The sequence below is a fragment of the Gorilla gorilla genome, chromosome 9 (assembly GCF_029281585.2).
Source record: "Gorilla gorilla gorilla isolate KB3781 chromosome 9, NHGRI_mGorGor1-v2.1_pri, whole genome shotgun sequence".
Lineage (NCBI taxonomy): Eukaryota > Metazoa > Chordata > Mammalia > Primates > Hominidae > Gorilla > Gorilla gorilla.
The window spans coordinates 125445200-125464362 of NC_073233.2; the positions used below are offsets into that span (position 1 = coordinate 125445200).

The window sequence follows — 19163 nt, forward strand, 5'->3', positions numbered from 1 at the left end:
CTGAGCATCGATCGCTGGGGCTTCCCTGTCTTATGCTGAGCTGAACGCCGGCTTTGGCAAGTGATAAAGAAGCTATGATTCTTAAAGGTGGGAACTCTGGGGAGAGGCTGGGCAGACCACACACGGGGCTATGCTATCAGCAAGCTTTCCCACCTGCACCCTGGAGGGACTGCCGCTACAAATAACAAAGCTGGCCAGGCCATGAAATCTTTGCTGGCCACTTACCATACTGGTTGCTTCACTTACACCATCTGACTCGCTCTTGACATGAAATGTAACGGGTAAGGCCCTATTACGAGCCCAACCCCCCGCTCATAGTGTTGATCAGGAAAATGAAGTAGCACGAGGCCAAGTATGCTCATCAAGGTCCCACGGCATTAAGTCCTGGCTCCCAGATTCATACTTGGCCGGGTCAGACGCTAACACTCAGGCCCTTATAGCCATGTCTTGACATGGGGCCAGATGGATGTGGCCCTTCTGATGTGATTCCCAGGAATCCATTATACAGACCCCTACAGTGTAAAGGGAGAGGCTCACCCAGTAGGGATATCTGTATGAGACTTAAGAAAATCCTGGGATAGCAAATAGGCAGTGTGCTTCTAAGGCCATCGAGGCTGGCTCTGGGCAGGGGGATTTAGAAGCCATGGGTGCAGCACCGAGTTGTAATGAGCTGCATTGGTCCTTGGGCTTTTCTGAAGCATCTTCCTCTTTCCAAGATCAGTTCCTGCAGGACTCACAACAATTTTGTGAGATCAGTGGGCTGGGAAGGGAACCCTCGCACAGGTGAGGAAACTGGAGCACAGAGAGGGGGAGTGACTCGCCCAAGGTCACTCAGCTCATCAGGCTGATCTGGAATTGGAACCCAGGTTTTCTGACCTATAGGCCCTTCTTCTACATTGTGTATATGCTACTTTCCTTTCTAAGCCACAAGCAGGTTGTACACAAGCAAGTGTATATTAAGTAGCAAAAATAAACGGTTTGATAGCATTATTCAGATCGAATCGCCAATCTACAGACCAAAGTAAACAGGATGCTACGTGATACTGCAGCAGAGCAAATCATGAGCTTGTTGTGACCAGGGTGGGGTGAGTTGGGGCCTCTCAGGGTGAGGCCCCTGTTTTAGATGACGGTGCTTTTGAATGCCCCATCCAAGGGTCCCAAGGCCACCTCTCACTAGGAAGCCTTCCTGCCTCCCCTTCATAGATGAAACGATGGAGACTGAGAGAGTAGGCAGGGAGAGTGCAGAGCCGGGGCTTGGCTGTGATTTGGGGGTGCTAGGGGGGTGTGTGGGGACAGGACTCACTCTTGACTGTGAGGAACATGGACTTGCTGATGTCGGTGCCTACGCCGTTGCTGGCCTGGCAGAGGTAGTAGCCGATGTCCTCTTCTAGGACGTGGCGGATCAGCAGCGAGCTGTTGGGCAGGATCTGGATGCGGCCAGTGAGGGGCACAGGGTGGTACTGCTGGGGGTTCCCGCTCCCTGGAAGGAGGCAGCTGTTAGGAGGGCTGAGTCTGCACTGGGGCATAAGCTGAGAGTGCCCCAGGAGTGGCCCTGACACCACGCTCTTGCAGATCTAGGGCCATTTTGTAGCAGAGCTGCACCATCCCCAAAGTGCTGAGGCCACACGGCTCCTGGTGGGCAACAGGAAAGACCCCCCACCAGAGGACTGGCCTTGCCTTAGCTCTGATGCAAGGAGATGGGGTTGGGAGTCTCAGCTCAATGCCCACTTTGACACTGGCATGGAGCTTCTTTGGGGTGAATTCCTTGGAGAGGAAGAAAGAGCTGTGTTTGGCCAGTTGGCTGCAGGTGGAGAGAAGATTGAGCCTTCAAATGGCAGTTGCCTGGTCTTAGGCAACCAGGCCTGGGAGAGAGGCCAGCATCCTCCAAGGGGGCCTTGTGGGCACACCCTGCCCCTCCATTCCCCAGTGTCAGTCACGAATACAGTCTAGGATTGGGCCTCAGTCAGAAAGCAGAGGCATCCTTGGGATGAAATTGGGCTCCAAGAAGGACCCTGACCCCAGAAAAGGTTGACTGGTGAGAAGCGGGGGACTTCGAGGCTCTGGGGCCCCAGGGGAGGGTGCGGTAGGGAAAGCAGGCGTACACTGAGTTCTGGGGCGGAGATGGGAGAGGAGAGGTCGCGTCCGGGGGGACAAGAGGAAATACGGAGTCAGCATGATGGCTGTTCCTGGTCCACAGACCCCCGGGGGTGGCTGAGGATGACTCCAGGTGAGGTGTAGCCTGGGGTCCACTGGGGTGCAGACCAGAGGACTCCCATCCAGGGATAGGAGTTGCCTGCATGGAACAGGTTCAAATCCCACAGAGCATCCTCCGTTCCCCGTCCCTGCCCTTCTTGGAGATTCTGGCTGGGCCAGGGGCTTACCCTTGGCATGCTTCCACATGACCTTGGGTGGGGGGTAGCCGTCCACCGAGCAGTTGAGCACACCAGCTTTGCCATAGATGCCATCCTGGTTGTTGGGTTGCACCACAAATCGAGGGGGCACTGCAGAAAAAGGGAAGGTAGGGAAACAGACCATTTTAGTCTCTGATAGGTCTCCTAGGCCTTCGAGCACCTTCTGTTTGAGGTCAGCCCTGCCCGGGCCATTATACAGTTGGAAGCGGGCAGCTTCTGAAACCCAAGATGCTGAGAACTTTTGTTGAGTACTGGGTAGGGACTTGGAAGCTCTGAGTTCCAATCCTGCCTTTGCCAGTGACTAACTGAGCAAGTGTCTCTCTGCTCAGGGCTTCGGTTTCCTGCCCTGGAAAATAAGAGGTTTAGGCTCCAACAGGCCCTTCAGGATGCTGGAGCCCACCTTCCATGAGCCCGTGATTGGAACTGGAAATCTAGAGACTGCAGTAGCAGCAGGCAGAACGGGCTCCTCCCTCCCCTGAGGCTGGCCTGTCCCTGCTCACCACGCACGATGAGCTGGCGCTCCCGGCTCACGGTGGCGGCTGCGTTGCTGGCAATGCATGTATAGTTGCCGTTGTGCTTGAGGGAGACGCTAGAGATCTGCAGGGAGCTCATGAATTCCTTGCTCTCGATGGTCACGCCCGAGCCTGAGATGATCACCTGTCCGTCCTTCCTCCAGGTGATACGGATGGGCATGTCCCCCGAGGACACCACACAGGGAATGTAGAGCAGCTGGCCGATGGAGGCAGGTGGGAATTCGAAGGGCTGGATCAGAGGGGGCACTGGGAAGGCAAGGGGGTGCTGCCATCAGGACCCTGTGCGTTCTCACCTGGCCGCCAACGCCGCCTCACCTGCCTTACCTGGGGCTCTGGGTTGGGCCTTGAACAAAGATCCCCTGGGGCACTGCAGCCTTGTTCTCCTATATATGCAGGGTCTCCTAATGATGCCTGGCTCCTGTCCCTCTGCCCGCCTGGGCTGGGACCCACTGTCTCTGTTCAGGGCCTTGACTGGCCTGGATTAACTCTGACCTTTCGATGTGTCCTGGAATTTGATTCATGCCTGCTGATCTCTGCTCGCCTTTCCCTCCAGCTTCCCTGCTGCTTCTCGGCACCCCTGTACCCACCTTCTCATCCCAGTGATGCAGCTCACAGCTCTCTGGGGGCCTGGGATAGAGGCGAGGTGCCTGGTGACAAGAGGGGAAGCGTGGTGCTGGGACTGTCCCCCATGCATGTCCTATGGCTGCTCATCTGAAACCAGAGCACTGAACTCGGGGTCTCCCACAGGGCCCTCAGCCACCTCACCCCTCTTTATTGTCATTGAGTGTTAGGACAGGCGAGTGGAAGCTCACATCACTGTTCAGTTGCTTTATACACATGATCTCACCAGATCCTCCTACCAATAATGTCCCCATTTTACAGATGAGAAAACCCAGATTCAGAGCAGAAAAGAAATTGCCCTAGGTTGCCCAGGTCATAAGATATGACCATAGGATTTGAAACCCATGGTCTGCTCCTCAAGTCCAAGTGTCATCACCGTGTGGCTTGGTTGCCTCTCCAAGAAAGCCCCAGACATGCCCAGACAAAGAGACAAGAGATAACTTTTTTTTTTTTTTTTTGAGACAAGGTTTTGCTCTGTCACCCAGGCGGGAGTACAGTGGCATGAACATGGCTGACTGCAGCCTGGGCTCGAGTGATCCTCCCATCTCAGCCTCCCAAGTAGCTGGGAATGCAGGTATATACCACTGTGCCTGGCTAATTTTTAATTATTTTTTAAGAGACAGGTGTCATTATGTTGGCCAGGCTGGCCTCAAACTTCTGGTCTCAAGTGATCCTCCCACCTCAACATCGGAAAGTTCTGGGTTGACAGGCAAGAGCCACCACACCAGGTCCAGAGATCTTTCTGTCTTGTAGGTGAGCTTCCTTGGGTGGCAGGAAAGAGCAGAGAGGAAGCCCTGTCTTCTGCAGGACAACCAGTTTGTTAGATGCCTCTGGGCAAAGCACCATCCACCCAGCCTTCCTCCCACTAGAAATGCAGCCTGCACCCCCCTGCCAGCACTGCCTACGTCTCAGCCCCTGGGTGGCCTGTCTGGAGCCTGAGTCGATGTGAGATGGATCCTCCTTTCTCGGCTCTGGCTAGAGCATCAGCCATTATCTTTATGATAACTCAATTAGGCTGCAGCGACTTCCCCAGCAAGTGGGGCAGAAGAGAGAAGGAGATAGACAATTAGCTTAACAAGGATGAGCACCCAATAGATGAGATCTCCTTTGTGCAGTCGAATAATTAAATTACAAGGCCATGCACAGTCCTCTAGCCTTCTCCCAGGCACCAGCCGCACCCCTCCCTGGAAGCCTGCTACTCTCCACCCTGGGCCCATCCAGAGTGGCCACAGTGGGGGATGGGCTCCGGGGGCAAAGACGGATGGCATCAGATGCATGGCCCTCCGCCCTCAGGGCACCCCTGCACTTTCAGGGCTCAAAAGGGAGCTGCCTGCAGGGAGCAGCCAGGTGTGGACACAGAAAAACCCAGGCAGCCCTTTGGATCCTGGGAGAGTTCTTGATCGGGAGCTCTAGGTCCAGAGGAAGTGATATTTAGGAGGGATGTGGCCTCTGTGACCGTCAGTAGGGCCCTCAGGTGACCCTTCCAATGTCATCTTCCACCTCGCGCTCACTCCAGCCTGTGCTCCCACCAGCATGCCGTGAATTCCACAGCCCCACACCTCAGCCTGCCCGAGTGAACACCGCTGGGCGTCTGTCCTTCTCATCCCCAAGCACATGGGCTCCTCACCTACCAGCTGGCTTTGATCCACCTTATTCCAGATCCACCTGGAACCTAAATCCCAGCCAGCTTTTCCGGGGTTCTGGTCATGGCCTGGACCACCTCATCCCAGTCTCTGGCGGCCTCTTTTCCTGGGTTGGGACTCTGCCCCCAGTATTCTGAGTGGTTTATCGGGCCTTAGACATCTTCAGATAGATTTCTCTGGAGCCCTGACTCTAGCAATGGCTCAGTGCCCATTCCTGAGACCTCCCCGAGATTTCTCTTGTTGGGCCTCTGCTGACCCCCCTCCTAGTTTGTGTGTATCCCTAGGTCAGATCTAGGCCTCCCAGCTTCCTTGGGCTTTCTGATGGATTGTAGCAGAGACCCAGATGTGCTGCCCAGTTTGTTTCCTTAGGCCTAGAAGAACCAGTTCTGGCCAAGTCCTCCTCCTGCTCACAAAGGCCTCCTGGGAAACTCCCCTGGGAAACTCCCCTATATCCCTTCAGATCCTGTTCAAATGCTACCTCTTCTGTGAAGCCCACCTTCCTTCCACACAGCCCTGAAGCCTTCAGTCCACACCTGGATTAGGGCACGTATCACATGGCTGTCGGGGTAACTGCATTACCCCCTCCCTGGGGTAACTCCCTATATAAGTCCTTATATAACTAGGACTTATTCACCCAGCAAACTGTAGGTGCCCGATGAATGCCTGTCGGGTGAGGAAATGCACAAACATATGTCTCAATATCATTTCCTAGGGTGACCTCAGAAGTTCACCTGCGAGAGGGCAGGGGGTGCGGCAAGCACAGGATGGGGGCTCAGCCAGAATAAGAGGGGGGGTCTGTGCTGCTCCTCGAGATGCTTTGGGGTTCTGGAACCTTGGTCCCTTGGTCCCTCCTAGGGGCCAAGCCCTTGCTGTCACAGCACCGAACAAGCTGCTGTGATTTGAGAGCCCTGTGTACACTTGAACACGAGCAAGGGGAGGGTGGAGGCAGTGATGAGGAGCTGGAGAACAGGATATATGGGCAAAGCAAGCAGGGAGAAGGTTCTGCAGAGCCGAGAGAAAGCTAAGGGGCTGTGGAGTCTGGAGGGCCAAGCCCGGGCACAGACGGCCAGAACACCACGTTTCCATTGAGGTCAGAGCCAGTGGATAGAGACATAGTGAAATCAGGTAGGAAGGTTTAGTTCAGGCAAGAAGACTGTCTCTCTCAGTAAGGAGGAATTTAGATAATGGAGCAAGTTACTAAGGCAGGTTAATTCATTAATTAACTAATTCATCTAATATTTATGAAATGCTGCTCTGTGAAGGCATTATGCTCTGTGTGGGCTGGGGAAAGTAGAAACACACTTCAGCTACAGACGGAGCCTCGGGGAGCTTCTCGTTTACTAGGGAAGGCAAGATACTTCCCCAAAGATGATTAGACAAGGACCGCCTGGATATGCAGATGCTGAGCTCAAGCAGAGGGCGATGCCATCGGCTGGGGGTGACTGCAGCTTCATGGAGGAGTGGAATTTGAGCTGAGAGTTAAAGGACACACATGCTTTCAAACAATACATGGGGCGAAGGAGACGGAGGAGGCTGAGCCAAGGGGCTGTCATTCCTTCTGGTCTTCTGAATAACATCAACAGCTCCGAGAGGCCATGAAGAAGAAGTAGCCAACATCCATCCTGGGGAGTTAGACATGCAGCTGGGCTGGTCCCACGCTCCCAGAGGGCTGTTGGGAGGCAGATGACCAGATGACCTCCCAGAGGCCCAAGGCAGGCTCCTCGCTCCTCTCCAACCCTGCTTCTGGGGGATGGGCAGGTGCGATGTATGGCTGGTGCTCCAGGCTAGCCACTCACATCCGGTCAATACACACACCGGGCAGCCTGGAGGGGGAAGAGAGCCCAGGGATCATGGCTCCTCCACCAGCTCATTCGGTACTAGGAGTGCTGTGAGTGGGGTCTCCAAAGCAGGGTGGGGACTCCTCCATATATGTACATGGCTGTCCAAATGGGGCTGCCTTCTGACCTGTGAGTCAGCGGCGCCCTCTCCAGTGCTCAGGGCTAGTAGCTGCATGTGTGCCTGGCCATTTCCATTTCTGGGAAAGCCATCCTCCCGGAGGTGGGGTCTGACCCCCTGCACCCCGGTGATGACCTGGGCCCTCTTTACTGTGGAGTCCAGCCTACAGACCTGCCCCCGAGTCCCAGCGTGTCCCTAGCAGGCAGCTGGATGTAGGGGGCATGAATGCCTCACAACCCAGGGCTTTCTCCCCAGAAGCCCTGCTCTGGCCACAGTCGTCTTTAGTAAGGTGCTGCAATGGTGAAGAGGCAGAGGCCTGAGTGGCTGAGAAGACACAGTGGTTGAGGCAGGCTATTCAGTGTCCAGTCACCATAAAGCTTTTATGGCCACTTGTTTGGGAGTGCTGCACAGAGGAAGGCGTGCTGACCACCAGCCCAGCTCATAAACATTTAATGGTGTCTCTCATCATCTCTCTTTGAGATGGAGCCTTTTATTTACTGCACCTGCTAGCAGAGTGTGCGCCGTGGGAAGTCTGGGCTTCTTTGCCCCTGCAGCACGGAGATGGGGCACTAGCCATGCCTGGAACCCAAAACACCCGGTTTCAGACTCTGCTACCCATTCAAGTGACTGTGGGCAAGGCACCTCCTCATCACCATCCAGTCTAACCTCAGTTTTCTCATCTGCAAAATGGAGCGGTTGAACCAACTAATCTCTAAAGTCAGACATTGATTTTCTAGTTAAAACAAGTCCCATATTTTGGGAATAATGACAACTGACTTAAGTTTTTTACACAACCCTCTCTTCTCAGGAAGCCCATCCCGGATCGCCTTATTTGAAATTGCAAACCCCCGTCTCCTTGGCACCCTCAGCCTCTCTCCTGTTTGACAGGAGACATCTCTGGGGTATTTGCCGTAGGATCCCTTTCCTCACTAAAATGTAAACTCCCTGATGGCAGGGATTTTTGTCTATTTTGAGCATAGCTGTATTCATAGAACCTAAAATAGTGCCTGGAATCTAGTGGAGGCACAGTAGATGTCACTGAATGAATGACATTCGTGGTCGTTATCCTCATCACCACTACCATCGTCATGAGCCCTGTCTGTCCCACGGGAGTTTGCTTCATCCTTTGTTACTGGCTCCCTTGGCTGAGGAAGTAAGGTTGTTGGCAGCGGCTTCCTTGGTGTTCCTCCCCCAAATGGCATGCAGGCCATCTCCTCCTAGGGAGCCTGTTGTGCACCTTTCCTGTGGATCCCAGTGAGGTTCCTCCCAAATCTCCACCTTCACCAGTAGCAGGCACTTGGCCAGGTGGCTGACTCTCCCTTAAGCTTATCATCATAGAAACCCCCAACCTACTCGTTAGGGTGGGAGAGGGTCTCTGGCACATGCTCCCAGGCATACGGCAGAGGCTGGATGGAGCAGTGCTGAAGCTCAGCATTGAACAGCTAGGGAAAAATTAGGGAGGGAGGAGGGAACATGGGCATTTGGGAGAGAGGGTGTTTGTGTGTGGGTGAGTATGTCCCTCTTCCACTTGTCCTCCACAGAAGCCTGGTACCACCTCCCTGTCCTGGTCCTGCTGAGCATGGGCAGAAAGCACCTCTTGGCCTTGTTTTGGCTCAAGAAGCCCTCGGAAGCTCAGATGTAGGAATGGAGATGTTTCTTCACGGAGCCAATGCAAAGGGGCCCCAGTTGCAGCCCTGCCTTCCTAGTTAATTAAACATTCAGCCTGCATGCCCAGAGATGCTTTTGTGCTACATTATTTTTCAGCTACAGGTGGCCCTAAAGTCACCAAATCTAGGTTTGATCTGTGTGCTCTCCTCTTAGCATCCTGCCAAGGATTTCTCCGGATGACCAGAGACAAATACCAGCCACCCCTGCAGCCTGGCTCTCCACTGCCAGCCAGTGTCACATATGCCAAGGCACACACAGCCTTCAAAGCACCCTCCACCCTCTCTCCTCTCTGCTCCTCCCACTTTACTGGAACACAGCAGGCTCCCTTGGGCAATATTTCATATGGTCCCACCTGCAGCCACCTTTTGGGCTCAGGAATGTTGCCTTATGGGAGGGCCCTGTTGGACAACACACTTGCGTATATGTAACTGCTGGCATGCATGTTTATGTATGTGTGCTCAAGTGTGAATGGGCTAATGTGTTAATTGGCTGCACGTGCATGCAATACGTACCAGGGTGCACACGCACGAGTGCTCACACACAGGTCTCTGCACACATGTGCATGCATGTTGGGTGTGTGCTGCTGTTTGCAGCTTAGTGTTAGAAAAATTTGTTAGAAGACAAGCAGTCCCAGAAGGAATGGAGTCAGCAGTTGTTTTTCCAGCTCATGGAGCAGCATGGGTTTCAGCCCCATCCTGCCCACTGACCCTTGGCCCCACAGAGAGCTGGGGTGGGAGACTTCCAATTTTATCTCACACTTCCGGTGCTCTGTCCCCACCGTCCCTGCCCCCCCAACTTGCCCTTTTCTACTTTCTAGCTCTCTGCTCTGAACCTTGAGTGGGATGCACTTCCTAGTCGGGCAGCAGCAGTGGGGTCTGGAGAGCTGCCCCCAGGCCCATACCCTTCTCCCCCTGCAAGTCAGGGCCCTGCCATGCCCACGGGCACCTCCTCCACCCCCCTCCTTGGGTAGTTCTTGGAACAGCGCATCCGCTAATCAAGCAGCGTGATCATAATCAGCTCTGATGGTTCTTCTGCAAAAGTGCATTCTAATGAGGTGGGAGACGGAGTCAGGGAAAAAATGGGGATGAGGGGGCCTGAGCTTTTGGAGTGGTGGGGGCATGTCCCAGAGCCCCTCACACCAATGCTGCTTCTTGGTCCAGAGAGAAAACAGGTGACTACACCCGCCTCAGGGCTGGATTTCTGGGATTTTTCAGACCCTGCGGGTGGGGAAGGGGGAAGGTGTGCATGCAAGCATGTGTACACACACACACACACACACACACACACACATATGCCTGCTATACACAGCTTATGCTGGGTGCTGGGGACTCACACGTGGCCAAGGCATGGGCTCTGTCCTCTAGGATCACACACACACACACATATCCCTCCCCTTCCCCCCACTTCCCTCCCTCTCCCTGGGCTGCAGAGACACTGTCACTCAGCACCATCACAACAGGCCCAGCGAGTGGCCGAGACGGAATGCATCAGATTCAATTCATTAGGACTGATCACTCCCTGAATGGGGCTGAATAATTGATGAGCAGAAGCAGCTTTCAGGACGTTCCGAGTCCTCTGAGGCCCGCTGCAGCCCTGTTATCATTTTTTTTAAGCCAACAAACCCGACCAAATGCTTGCCAGTGAGGGCTGGTGCAGGGAGTGGAGCAAAGGTTAGATGTTTTAATATGTGATGTTTACACTTAAACTCTCGGTCCACTGCTTGTAAGGGAAATGGATACAGGCGGCCCGGCCTGTGATGCTGCTTAAAGGAGGCAGGTTGAGCTGTGTACACAGCCACCAAGCTGATTTGTCCCAGATGTCAGGGGCGGGGATGTGGGCTGGGGGTTGTGAGGTCCCTGGTGGTACGGCAAGGCCTCTGGGCTGGGCAGAGAAAGTGGCCAGGATGCCCTTCCACATGGCTCCCTTGCAACAGCAGGGAAATGGGTGTTTGGCTGTGAGGGTCTCGTCTCTCCTCCCAGGCCTCAGATGGCCACGGTGAGGTTTCCTAGTAAGTTCTCAAAGTAGACTTTGACAGTCCACTTTCATCCGGGAGCAGTGGCTCATGCCTGTAATCCCAGCACTTTGGGAGGCCAAGGTGTGTGGATCACCTGAGGTCAGGAGTCCGAGACCAGCCTGACCAATATGGTGAAATCCCATCTCTACTAAAAATACAAAAATTAGCTGGGCGTGGTGGCGTGCGCCTGTAGTCCCAGCTACTCAGGAGGCTGAGACAGGAGAATTGCTTGAAACCAGGAGGAGGAGGTTGTAGTGAGCTGAGATCATGCCACTGCACTGCAACCTGGGTGACAGAGCAAGACTCCATCTCAAAAAAAAAAAAAAAAAAAAAAAAAAGTCCACTTTCCTGGGCTCAAAGTGAGGTTTCCTACTAAGTCACTCCAACTCAGCCTAATGTCTCAGTTTCAGTTCAAAGCACACACTGTCTGGCACTGTGATGGGTGTTGGGCACACAGGCTTGTGACTCGGCTCCTGTGCACTGATGGCAGGAGCTGGGGGAGAAGTCTCCACCCAGCCTTCCACTGCCACTGTTCAGTCCTTCCAGCTGGCCACCAGGCCCTTCCACCGGATGTCCAGTGATATCACATGCTTGAGGGTCCTCCACAAACCCTTCCTCTTCCCATACGTCCCTCTTGCTGCCGATAGTGTGTGTGTTCCATGTTGCTTCCGGTCTTGGGCAAAGCAGCAGCCAGGGGGGTCCCCAGGGCCTTCCCCCCATGCCAGAGCCCCTTCCCAGGCCTGGACCCCTCTTCTCTTTTTCTTCCTTCCGTGGGCCTCCTGCTAGCTCTCCTCCCCTGGTCAACGTTATTCCTCCCTCTCTTCCCTTGGGGATACAAAGGGGGTTCTCCCCAGCTTCCCCTCCCCACTGCCCTGGGGTGTGACACAGATGCTCAGGAGAGGGAAGCCCCCAGGTGACAGGGCCCTCAGAGTTCTCAAGGACTCTTGTCTCTTCCACACCCTCCCTGGCAGTCCCAGAAGCTCTATGTCTTTATTCCTAAGGCAGAGCATGGAGCAAACGGTCCTCCCTCCAGCCTGTCCTTTCCCTGGCTTGGGGCCATTCTCGGTTGGAGCCCAGGTTCTGGAGTTATGCAGACCTGGGAAAGATTCTGACACCAGATGGCAATTTACTTAACTTTTCTTTTCTTTTCTTTTTCTTTTTCTTTTTTTTTTTTTTTTGAGATGGAGTTTCACTCTTGTTGCCTAGGCTGGAGTTCAATGGCACGATCTAAGCTCACTGCAACCTCCACCTCCCAGGTTCAAGTTATTCTCCTGCCTCTGCCTCCCAAGTAGCTGGTATTACAGGCATGTGCCACCACGCTCTGCTAATTTTGTATTTTTAGTAGAGACAGGGTTTCTCCACATTGGTCAGGCTGGTCTCAAACTCCTGACCTCAGGTGATCCGCCCACCTCGGCCTCCCAAAGTGCTGGGATTACAGGCGTGAGCCACTGCACCCGGCCTTTCTTAACTTTTCTATGCCTCCACTTTCTGCCCCGAAAACTGGGGAGGAAATGTTACCTGCCTTAGCTGAGTGGGCAGCTGTGGGGTCGAAGATGGCACTGCACGTGGAGCATGGAGCAATGTGAGAGGCACACAGTGCGCCTGCCGCAGTGATAGTGGCAGATCATTATAACCATCGCAGCCTGCTGCGATAGCCCAGGATGGTGGCTGGAGACCCCCAGACCTCCCTTCCTCCCAGGCGGAGCCCCAGGCTGAGGTCTTCATGCTTCTGGAGCCTCAGGCTGCAGAGGACAGCCTGTCCACTTAACCTCCCCAGGCCTGAGCCCATCCTGGCTCTTCACGAAGAGACATAAGCTCTTCAGCCATCACAGCCGTGGCTCACTCAGTACCCAACCCCTGTAGCCTGGTTTTCACTGGCTTCTCCTTAGTCAAGCCTGGGGGTATCCACCTCCCCAGCATGGCCCCAGAGCAACCAGGCCACCCTCCTGTCACACACCATCCAGACAGTCTCCAGGTCTGTCAGTCCCAAAGAATGTATTTGGGGGTTTCGAAGACCTTCGCAGCCCGAGAACAAAGGAGACATTGTCATTGACTCACATGCTCATGTATTTGAACATTTATATTCACTCATTCATTTGATCCACAGACTTAGTGAGTGGCTACCCAGGACCAGGCATGAAACAAAGACCTCACCCAGGTGGATGTCAAGGGCCCAGGAGGGACAAAGGTTTTTTTTTTTTTTTTTTTTTTTTGAGACAGAGTTTCAACTCTTGTTGCCCAGGCTGGAGTGCAATGGCTCAATCTCGGCTCACTGCAACCTCCGCCTCCCAGGTTCAAGTGATTATCCTGCCTCAGCCTCCCAAGTAGCTGGGACTACAGGCACCTACCACCACGCCCGGCTAATTTTTGAATTTTTAGTAGAGATGGGGTTTCATCATTTTGGCCAGGCTGGTTTCAAACTCCTGACCTCCTGATCCACCCGCCTCGGCCTCCCAAAGTGCTGGGATTACAAGCGTGAGCCACTGTGCCCGGCCTGAGGGAGGAGGCTTTTAAGCACCACACATCACTTTCCAGGCCTCAAGCAGTACTAGCAGGTGGAAGGGTGTTCCCAGTCCTGTAGAAGCAGCCTGGCTACTGTGTATCCCACGGGGGTCAGGGCTCCCAGCGTGCTCTCTCAACCCTGGCCTCCTGTTGCTGGTATCTTGTGTGGGCCCGCTGAGCTCCTGGGGGCTCCATCCCAACAGCAGAGGCCCCATGCAGCCCATCTCTGACCTGGCCTCTCTCCCAGAAGGCAGCCTGCCTCCTCTATCTGTAACTCACCCTGTCATGCACCTGGGGTGTGTGCTGTCTTATTCTGCAGCCTGAGGAGGACCCCGGATGTAGAGGAGCTCATGGCCTGCGTCCACCCACAGTCTTCTGCCCTGCTCCCTTTTTTCTGAATGCCAAGCTGGGGCCTCTCTCGCTCAGCCTTCCGTTCACCCAGGATTGCCTATTGTTGTCTGAGTCCCAGCTGGGGAAAGGCCCACGCATCCTGGGTGGTCAGGCGGGCAGGGGCCCTGGCTGGTGAGGGAGGCCTACCTTTGACGGCTACGTGAACGCTCTGGCTGATGGAGAGCTGGGGCTGGATGAGGACACTGCACAGGTACTCCCCCTCATCCATGCCCTTCTGCACGTCAGTCAGCTTGAGGGTCCCATTCTCAAACACCACCTGGCGGTGGTTGTCCGGCAGCAGCAGGGCATCCTTGTACCACTTGATGGAGTAGTAGGGATAGCCGATGACCCTGCAGTTGATAAGGGTGTCCCGCCCGGCGACTGCTGTGATGTTCCGCATAGCCCGGATGCTGGGGGGGCCTGGGCAGGAGTCAGAAGAGAGGAGGAGGAGGAGAAGGGCATGTGCTGCCGTCAGCCAGGGACAGCCGGGCACCACCCTGCGGTGCTCTTCTCAGGCACTTGGCCCCTGAGACTTTCAGGGGCAGACATTTGGTGGGGGCACAGGGATGCCTTTTTACAAAGCTACAGACAGGGGCTGGAATTGGGGGGTGCCCACAGTCTCTCCAGGACTCACTGTTACTAGCTTCAAAGAGTTGCAAACGGATGCAGTATATACATGCCTTGGCCAAGAGCCATTCCCCTTGTGGGACAGGGATAGGACCAAACTGCAGCCCCACCAAGAAGTGACTGGGATTTGGGAGGGCAAGTCCTCATTTATGGGAAGATTAAGATTTGGGGATTAAAGTGGAAAGGTAGAGATTTTGTTGTTTCCATTCTACTTGCTTACTTTGATCTCGTACCCAAAAGGAATTTAAGTTAACTACTTAAAAACAACAGGAAGGTCTTCGCCAGGTGAGCTGATGACTTTCATTCAACAAGTAAATGTGTATTGTAGGCCCCTGGGAATGAGCTGTGAAAGGGGCTCTGATAGTGCTGGCTGGGGAGAGAGAGTGTCCTGGGCTAGGCTTTCTGGGCAGATGGCAATCTAGGGGTTGGAAAGGGAGTTCAGAGGCTACCAAGCAAGACAGTGCTCCACAGGGTACAAGGTACTCTCTGGGCCTCAGGTCCCCATCCAGAACATGAGGGGCCCAACTGGGAAATCTTCCACGGCCTGACTGGGAAATCTTCCAGGGCCCTGCATCTCTGTCCCCCTTCCAATACAGAGGAGAGGGCAGGAGGGTGGCCAGATGGGAAACTCACACTTCTGTCAGGAGTCCAAGGCTTGGCACAGGCAAATTCAACATGAAACTCCACCTTTGCTCCTTTTCCTACCCCAATGGCAACCAGGGGTGCCCCTGGATCAGTGCCCCTTCCCTTCCTGCTGTCCCCCTGCTCCTCTGCCCTTGGGTCAGGGGTCAGCAGTAGGGTCAGATGAAGACCAGTCAGACCCCATCGGGCTACAAAGAGCTTCAGAGGAGACTGCGTTCTCACCACAGTGACTTGAAGAACTGAGATGTGGGGGTGATGCCCTTGAGGACTCCTTTCCCCACTCTTGGAGGCTGCCTTCCTTGGGACACCCCCACCCAGCCTCAGCCTCTTACTCTTGATGGTGTGAGCCTTGCGGGAGAAGATGACGCCCTGGCTCCTGGTTGCTTATACCTCCTGGAGCATTTTGGGGGCTGGCTCAGTGGGAGGACAGAGGGAGCACAGCTTGGGTGGGCAACCATGTTAAAGACCAAGCCTGGTCCCCAGCCCCTGCCCTGTCTTGCCCTTACAAGGCCCTGGTGGGGCTGGCAGATACCAGCAGGTGTTTAGCATACTTGGGCCCCAGAGAGATTTGATGGGGAGGAATGGGCTAGAGGGTAAGAGAAGGGGCTGGGCTGGCTGGATTTCTGGATAGGAGGAAGGAGGAGGGGGAATGGGGAGGTGAATGAGGGTGAACTGTACCAGACACACACGCACACAAGAATGGATGATGGCGCTTGAGGAGGGCAGGAAAGGGGGACGAGAGAGGGGAGAGAGACCTCTACTAAAATCAAAATGACGATTAATAATAAGTACTAATCAGCACAAGAATAATGGTAACCACAGAGATGGCAAAGGAACTCAAAAACCTATTCTGATATTTAAATGTAGACAGGCACCTCTTACGTTTATTCGCGCCTGATATTCAGCACTGCCCACCAAGTTCCGCGCTGTGCACCGGTACACGCCCCCGTCGCGGATCTGGGGGCCTGTGACGTTCATGTGGCTGATGGTGGTGCCGTCCGACATGGTGTACTGGTTGGTGCGGTGGCTGCCATCCCGCATGATGGGCTCATCGTCGAGGGCCCAGGTGACCGTGGGGGGCGGGGCGCCCTTGGCCGCACACATCAGTGAGAACTGCTCCCCGGGGTTGACCACCTTCTCGCTGAAGGACGAGACGATGCGGGGCGTGCCATCTGCAGGGAGTGAGGAGCCCCCTTCAGGGTCACCAAGCCATGGAGACACGGTCCCCCCAGCCACCCCACCTCAGCAGGGGAGGAGGCAAAAAGCAGCCATAAGAGCAAAAAAGAACTTTTGTGTACATCAATTCTTCTGCTATCCACAACCCCAAGTGGTGCCAGTTACTGCTGTACATGGATTCAGGCTGTAGGGTTTGCATCCTCCCTCAATCACTTATTAGCTCTGGGTCTTTGGGCAAGTTGCTTAACCTCTCTGAGTCTTTTGTCTCATGGATGGAGGATGGGGATAATAGCAATCATGATTATACCCACCTCATGGATAGTCTGAGGATAAAATGAATTAATACATTTCAGAGGCTTCACACAGCGCTTTGTAATTTCTTGATAAATGCTGCTTCCTCTCAACTCTTCCTCTATTAATAAAGACACAAGCTCAGAAGTTAACTGCTTAGAACTACATATGGAACCGCCTGGCCCTGTGGAGTCTGATTCCAGTTCCCTCTGCGTGGGGCCCCAGGAGGGGGTGGTGGCGCTGCAACCCTGTTAGCACAAGGCCTTAAGTCTGAGGCTGAAAGTGCACAGAGGCGGTGGCAGTGAGGAGTCTTGGCCGAGGCTTAAGTCTTGGCTAACAGAATAACCTTGGACAAGACAATTAACCTCTGTGCCCTGGCTTCCTCACGTGGAACACGGGGATGTAATTATTAACCCTGGCCATCCTTCCGCACAGGATTGTTGAAAAGGATTAAAATAGGCATTAAGTACTTTAAAAGTAGGCCAGCCACGGTTGCTTATGCTTGTAATCTCAGCACTCTGGGAGGCTGAGATGGGAGGATTGCTTGAACCCAGGAGTTTGAGACCAGTCTGGGCAATGTAGGGAGACCATGTCTTTAGAAAAAATGTAAAAAAAAAAAAGCCAGGTGTGGTGGCACATGCTTGTAGTCCCAGCTACTCAGGAGCTGAGGCAGGAGGATTGCTTGAGCTCAGGAGTTTGAGGCCGCAGTGAGCTATGATTGCATCACTGCACTCCAGCCTGGGCAACAGAGCAATGAGACCCGTCTCTAAGAAACAGAAACAAGAAACAAAAAGGAAGACAAATGTTTGTCTGGTCGGGGTGAGGAATGAGGGCTTAGGTTCCTGGGTGCCTCACACCTTCAAGGAGTGCAGACCCACAGGCTGTGACGAGGACACCTGGGGAGGATCCCATACCTGTGGGGCTTGCTTGGGTTTGGCTGGTATCTTTGTTACGACAAATCCTTGGAAGGAACAGAATTGTGTTGTGTTTGTTTTGGTGGCAATGAAGGAGGAGGTGGGGAACCATTAAACTTGTTTGTAAGGACAGGGTTTCTGCCAGCCCCCACTGCTCCTTTGTACAAATGAGAAAGTGGTGCCTCCTCTGTGTGGGCACAGCCCAGTGCCAGGGCTGATGGGTTGGCAAATGAGGTGCAGGCTGGATTTCAGTCCTCACCTACCCTCTTGGCTGGGCAACATGTGCAGTGAACAACCTGAACAACCATACACAGAGGTGCTGGGTAAGGAACCCCGGGTGCTGGCAGCTTTAAAGGAGGAGATAGAGAAACAAACAGGTAAAAACCCAGGATGCTGGTGAGACACAGAGCCTGCCTTGAAGAGGTCTCAGGCAGGGAGAGGAATTGCAAGTCTAGAGGTCATTGGCACTCTTCCAGCCTCTGAAGACTCCTCTAATACTGAAATTCTAGTAATTTCCAAGGGCAGAGACAGTATAGTATGATGGTTAAGAGACCTGAGCTCAAATCTCTGCTCTGTCCCTTGGGCAGAGCTGTGTGAACTCAGACAAGTGACCAAAGGTGCAGTTTCCTCAACAGCAAAATGGGTAACATCATTAAAAAAAAAAAAAAGTAAAGGCCTCAGCCCAAGCGGAAGGATCGCTTCACCCCAGTTCAAGACCAGCCTGAGCAACATAGTGAGACTGTCTCTGAAAACAAAACAAAACAAAACAAACCATAAAAAATTAGCCAGGTGAACAGAATAACCTTGGACATTAGCATGGTGCAAGATGGTCCCTGCCCGTAGTCACAGCTACTTGGGAGGCTGAGGTGGGAGGATTGTTTGAGCCAGGGAGGTTGAGGCTGCAGTGAGCTGTGATCGCACTACTGTTCTCCAGCCTGAGAGACAGAGTGGGACCCTGCCTCAGAAAAGGAAAAAAGATTAAAAAGATTTAAATATAAAAAAGGGCTTCCACACAGGGCCCTTAGGGTGAGATGGTGCACTGGCCTGGTGTGTAGTGAGCACTGGTTTAATGCCTCCTGGCATTGCTCCCACCTCAGCAGGAGGGAGGGAATGAGCTCGGCAGCCCTGAACCTGCCCCCTGAGTCCTGGCGCCCCAGCTCACCCTCGAGTGCAATGATGGCAAAGTCCTGGGCGGTCTGGGCCTTGCGGGTGGCGAAGCACTGGTAGGCCCCGGAATGGCTCTTCTGGGCCGAGGTGATGAGCAGCGTCTCGTTGCTGAGCCCGCGGATGGAGATGGCCTCGTCAGGCAGCACCAGCTCCGTGTTGCGATACCAGCGGATGGTGAACTCTGGGGAGCCCGTCAGGGCACAGGAGAGGATGACCGTGCTGCCAATGCCGGTCTTCAGCTTCTTTGGTGTCAGGGTCACATGAAGGGGATCTGGGCCAGGCCAGGGAGACGTGAGGGGAAATGGGAGGGAGGAAAGAACAGAAAAAGGGCTTACTGTGAGTGGAGTGTAGCTGGGGGTAGTTAGGGGTCACAAAAGGCCCAGGTTCTGCCTCCAGACCCCTTGTGTGGACTGGGACTGGGGAATTCCTTACTCTAGTCCTCAGTTTACTCATTTGTTAAATGGCAGGCTCAGACTGAGGGATCTCTTGGTACTTCTTGTTCTGATGGCCTGTGCTCCCCTAAAACGTGTCCCTGTGCCTGGTGAGAGTGTGAGGCTCCCTCTGGCTCACTGAGGAGGGCGGAGACTTGACTGGCTCCTTATTCTCCC

At 54.1% G+C, this 19163-nt stretch overlaps 1 protein-coding gene across 4 annotated transcripts in view; it reads right to left on the reverse strand.

Annotated features, from left to right (window-relative positions):
- The window catches only part of DSCAML1 (DS cell adhesion molecule like 1), a 368891-nt gene that overhangs the window by 74649 nt on the left and 275079 nt on the right, over positions 1–19163 (reverse strand). For all 4 annotated transcript variants that reach the window (XM_063693558.1, XM_063693559.1, XM_004052204.5 and 1 more), the window contains 6 exons: positions 18551–18826; positions 15883–16179; positions 13886–14158; positions 2912–3190; positions 2382–2501; positions 1304–1480 (listed from right to left, as the gene is read on the reverse strand). In XM_063693558.1, the coding sequence (XP_063549628.1) occupies positions 1304–1480; positions 2382–2501; positions 2912–3190; positions 13886–14158; positions 15883–16179; positions 18551–18826 (1422 nt within the window). The remainder of the gene's footprint in view (positions 1–1303; positions 1481–2381; positions 2502–2911; positions 3191–13885; positions 14159–15882; positions 16180–18550; positions 18827–19163) is intronic.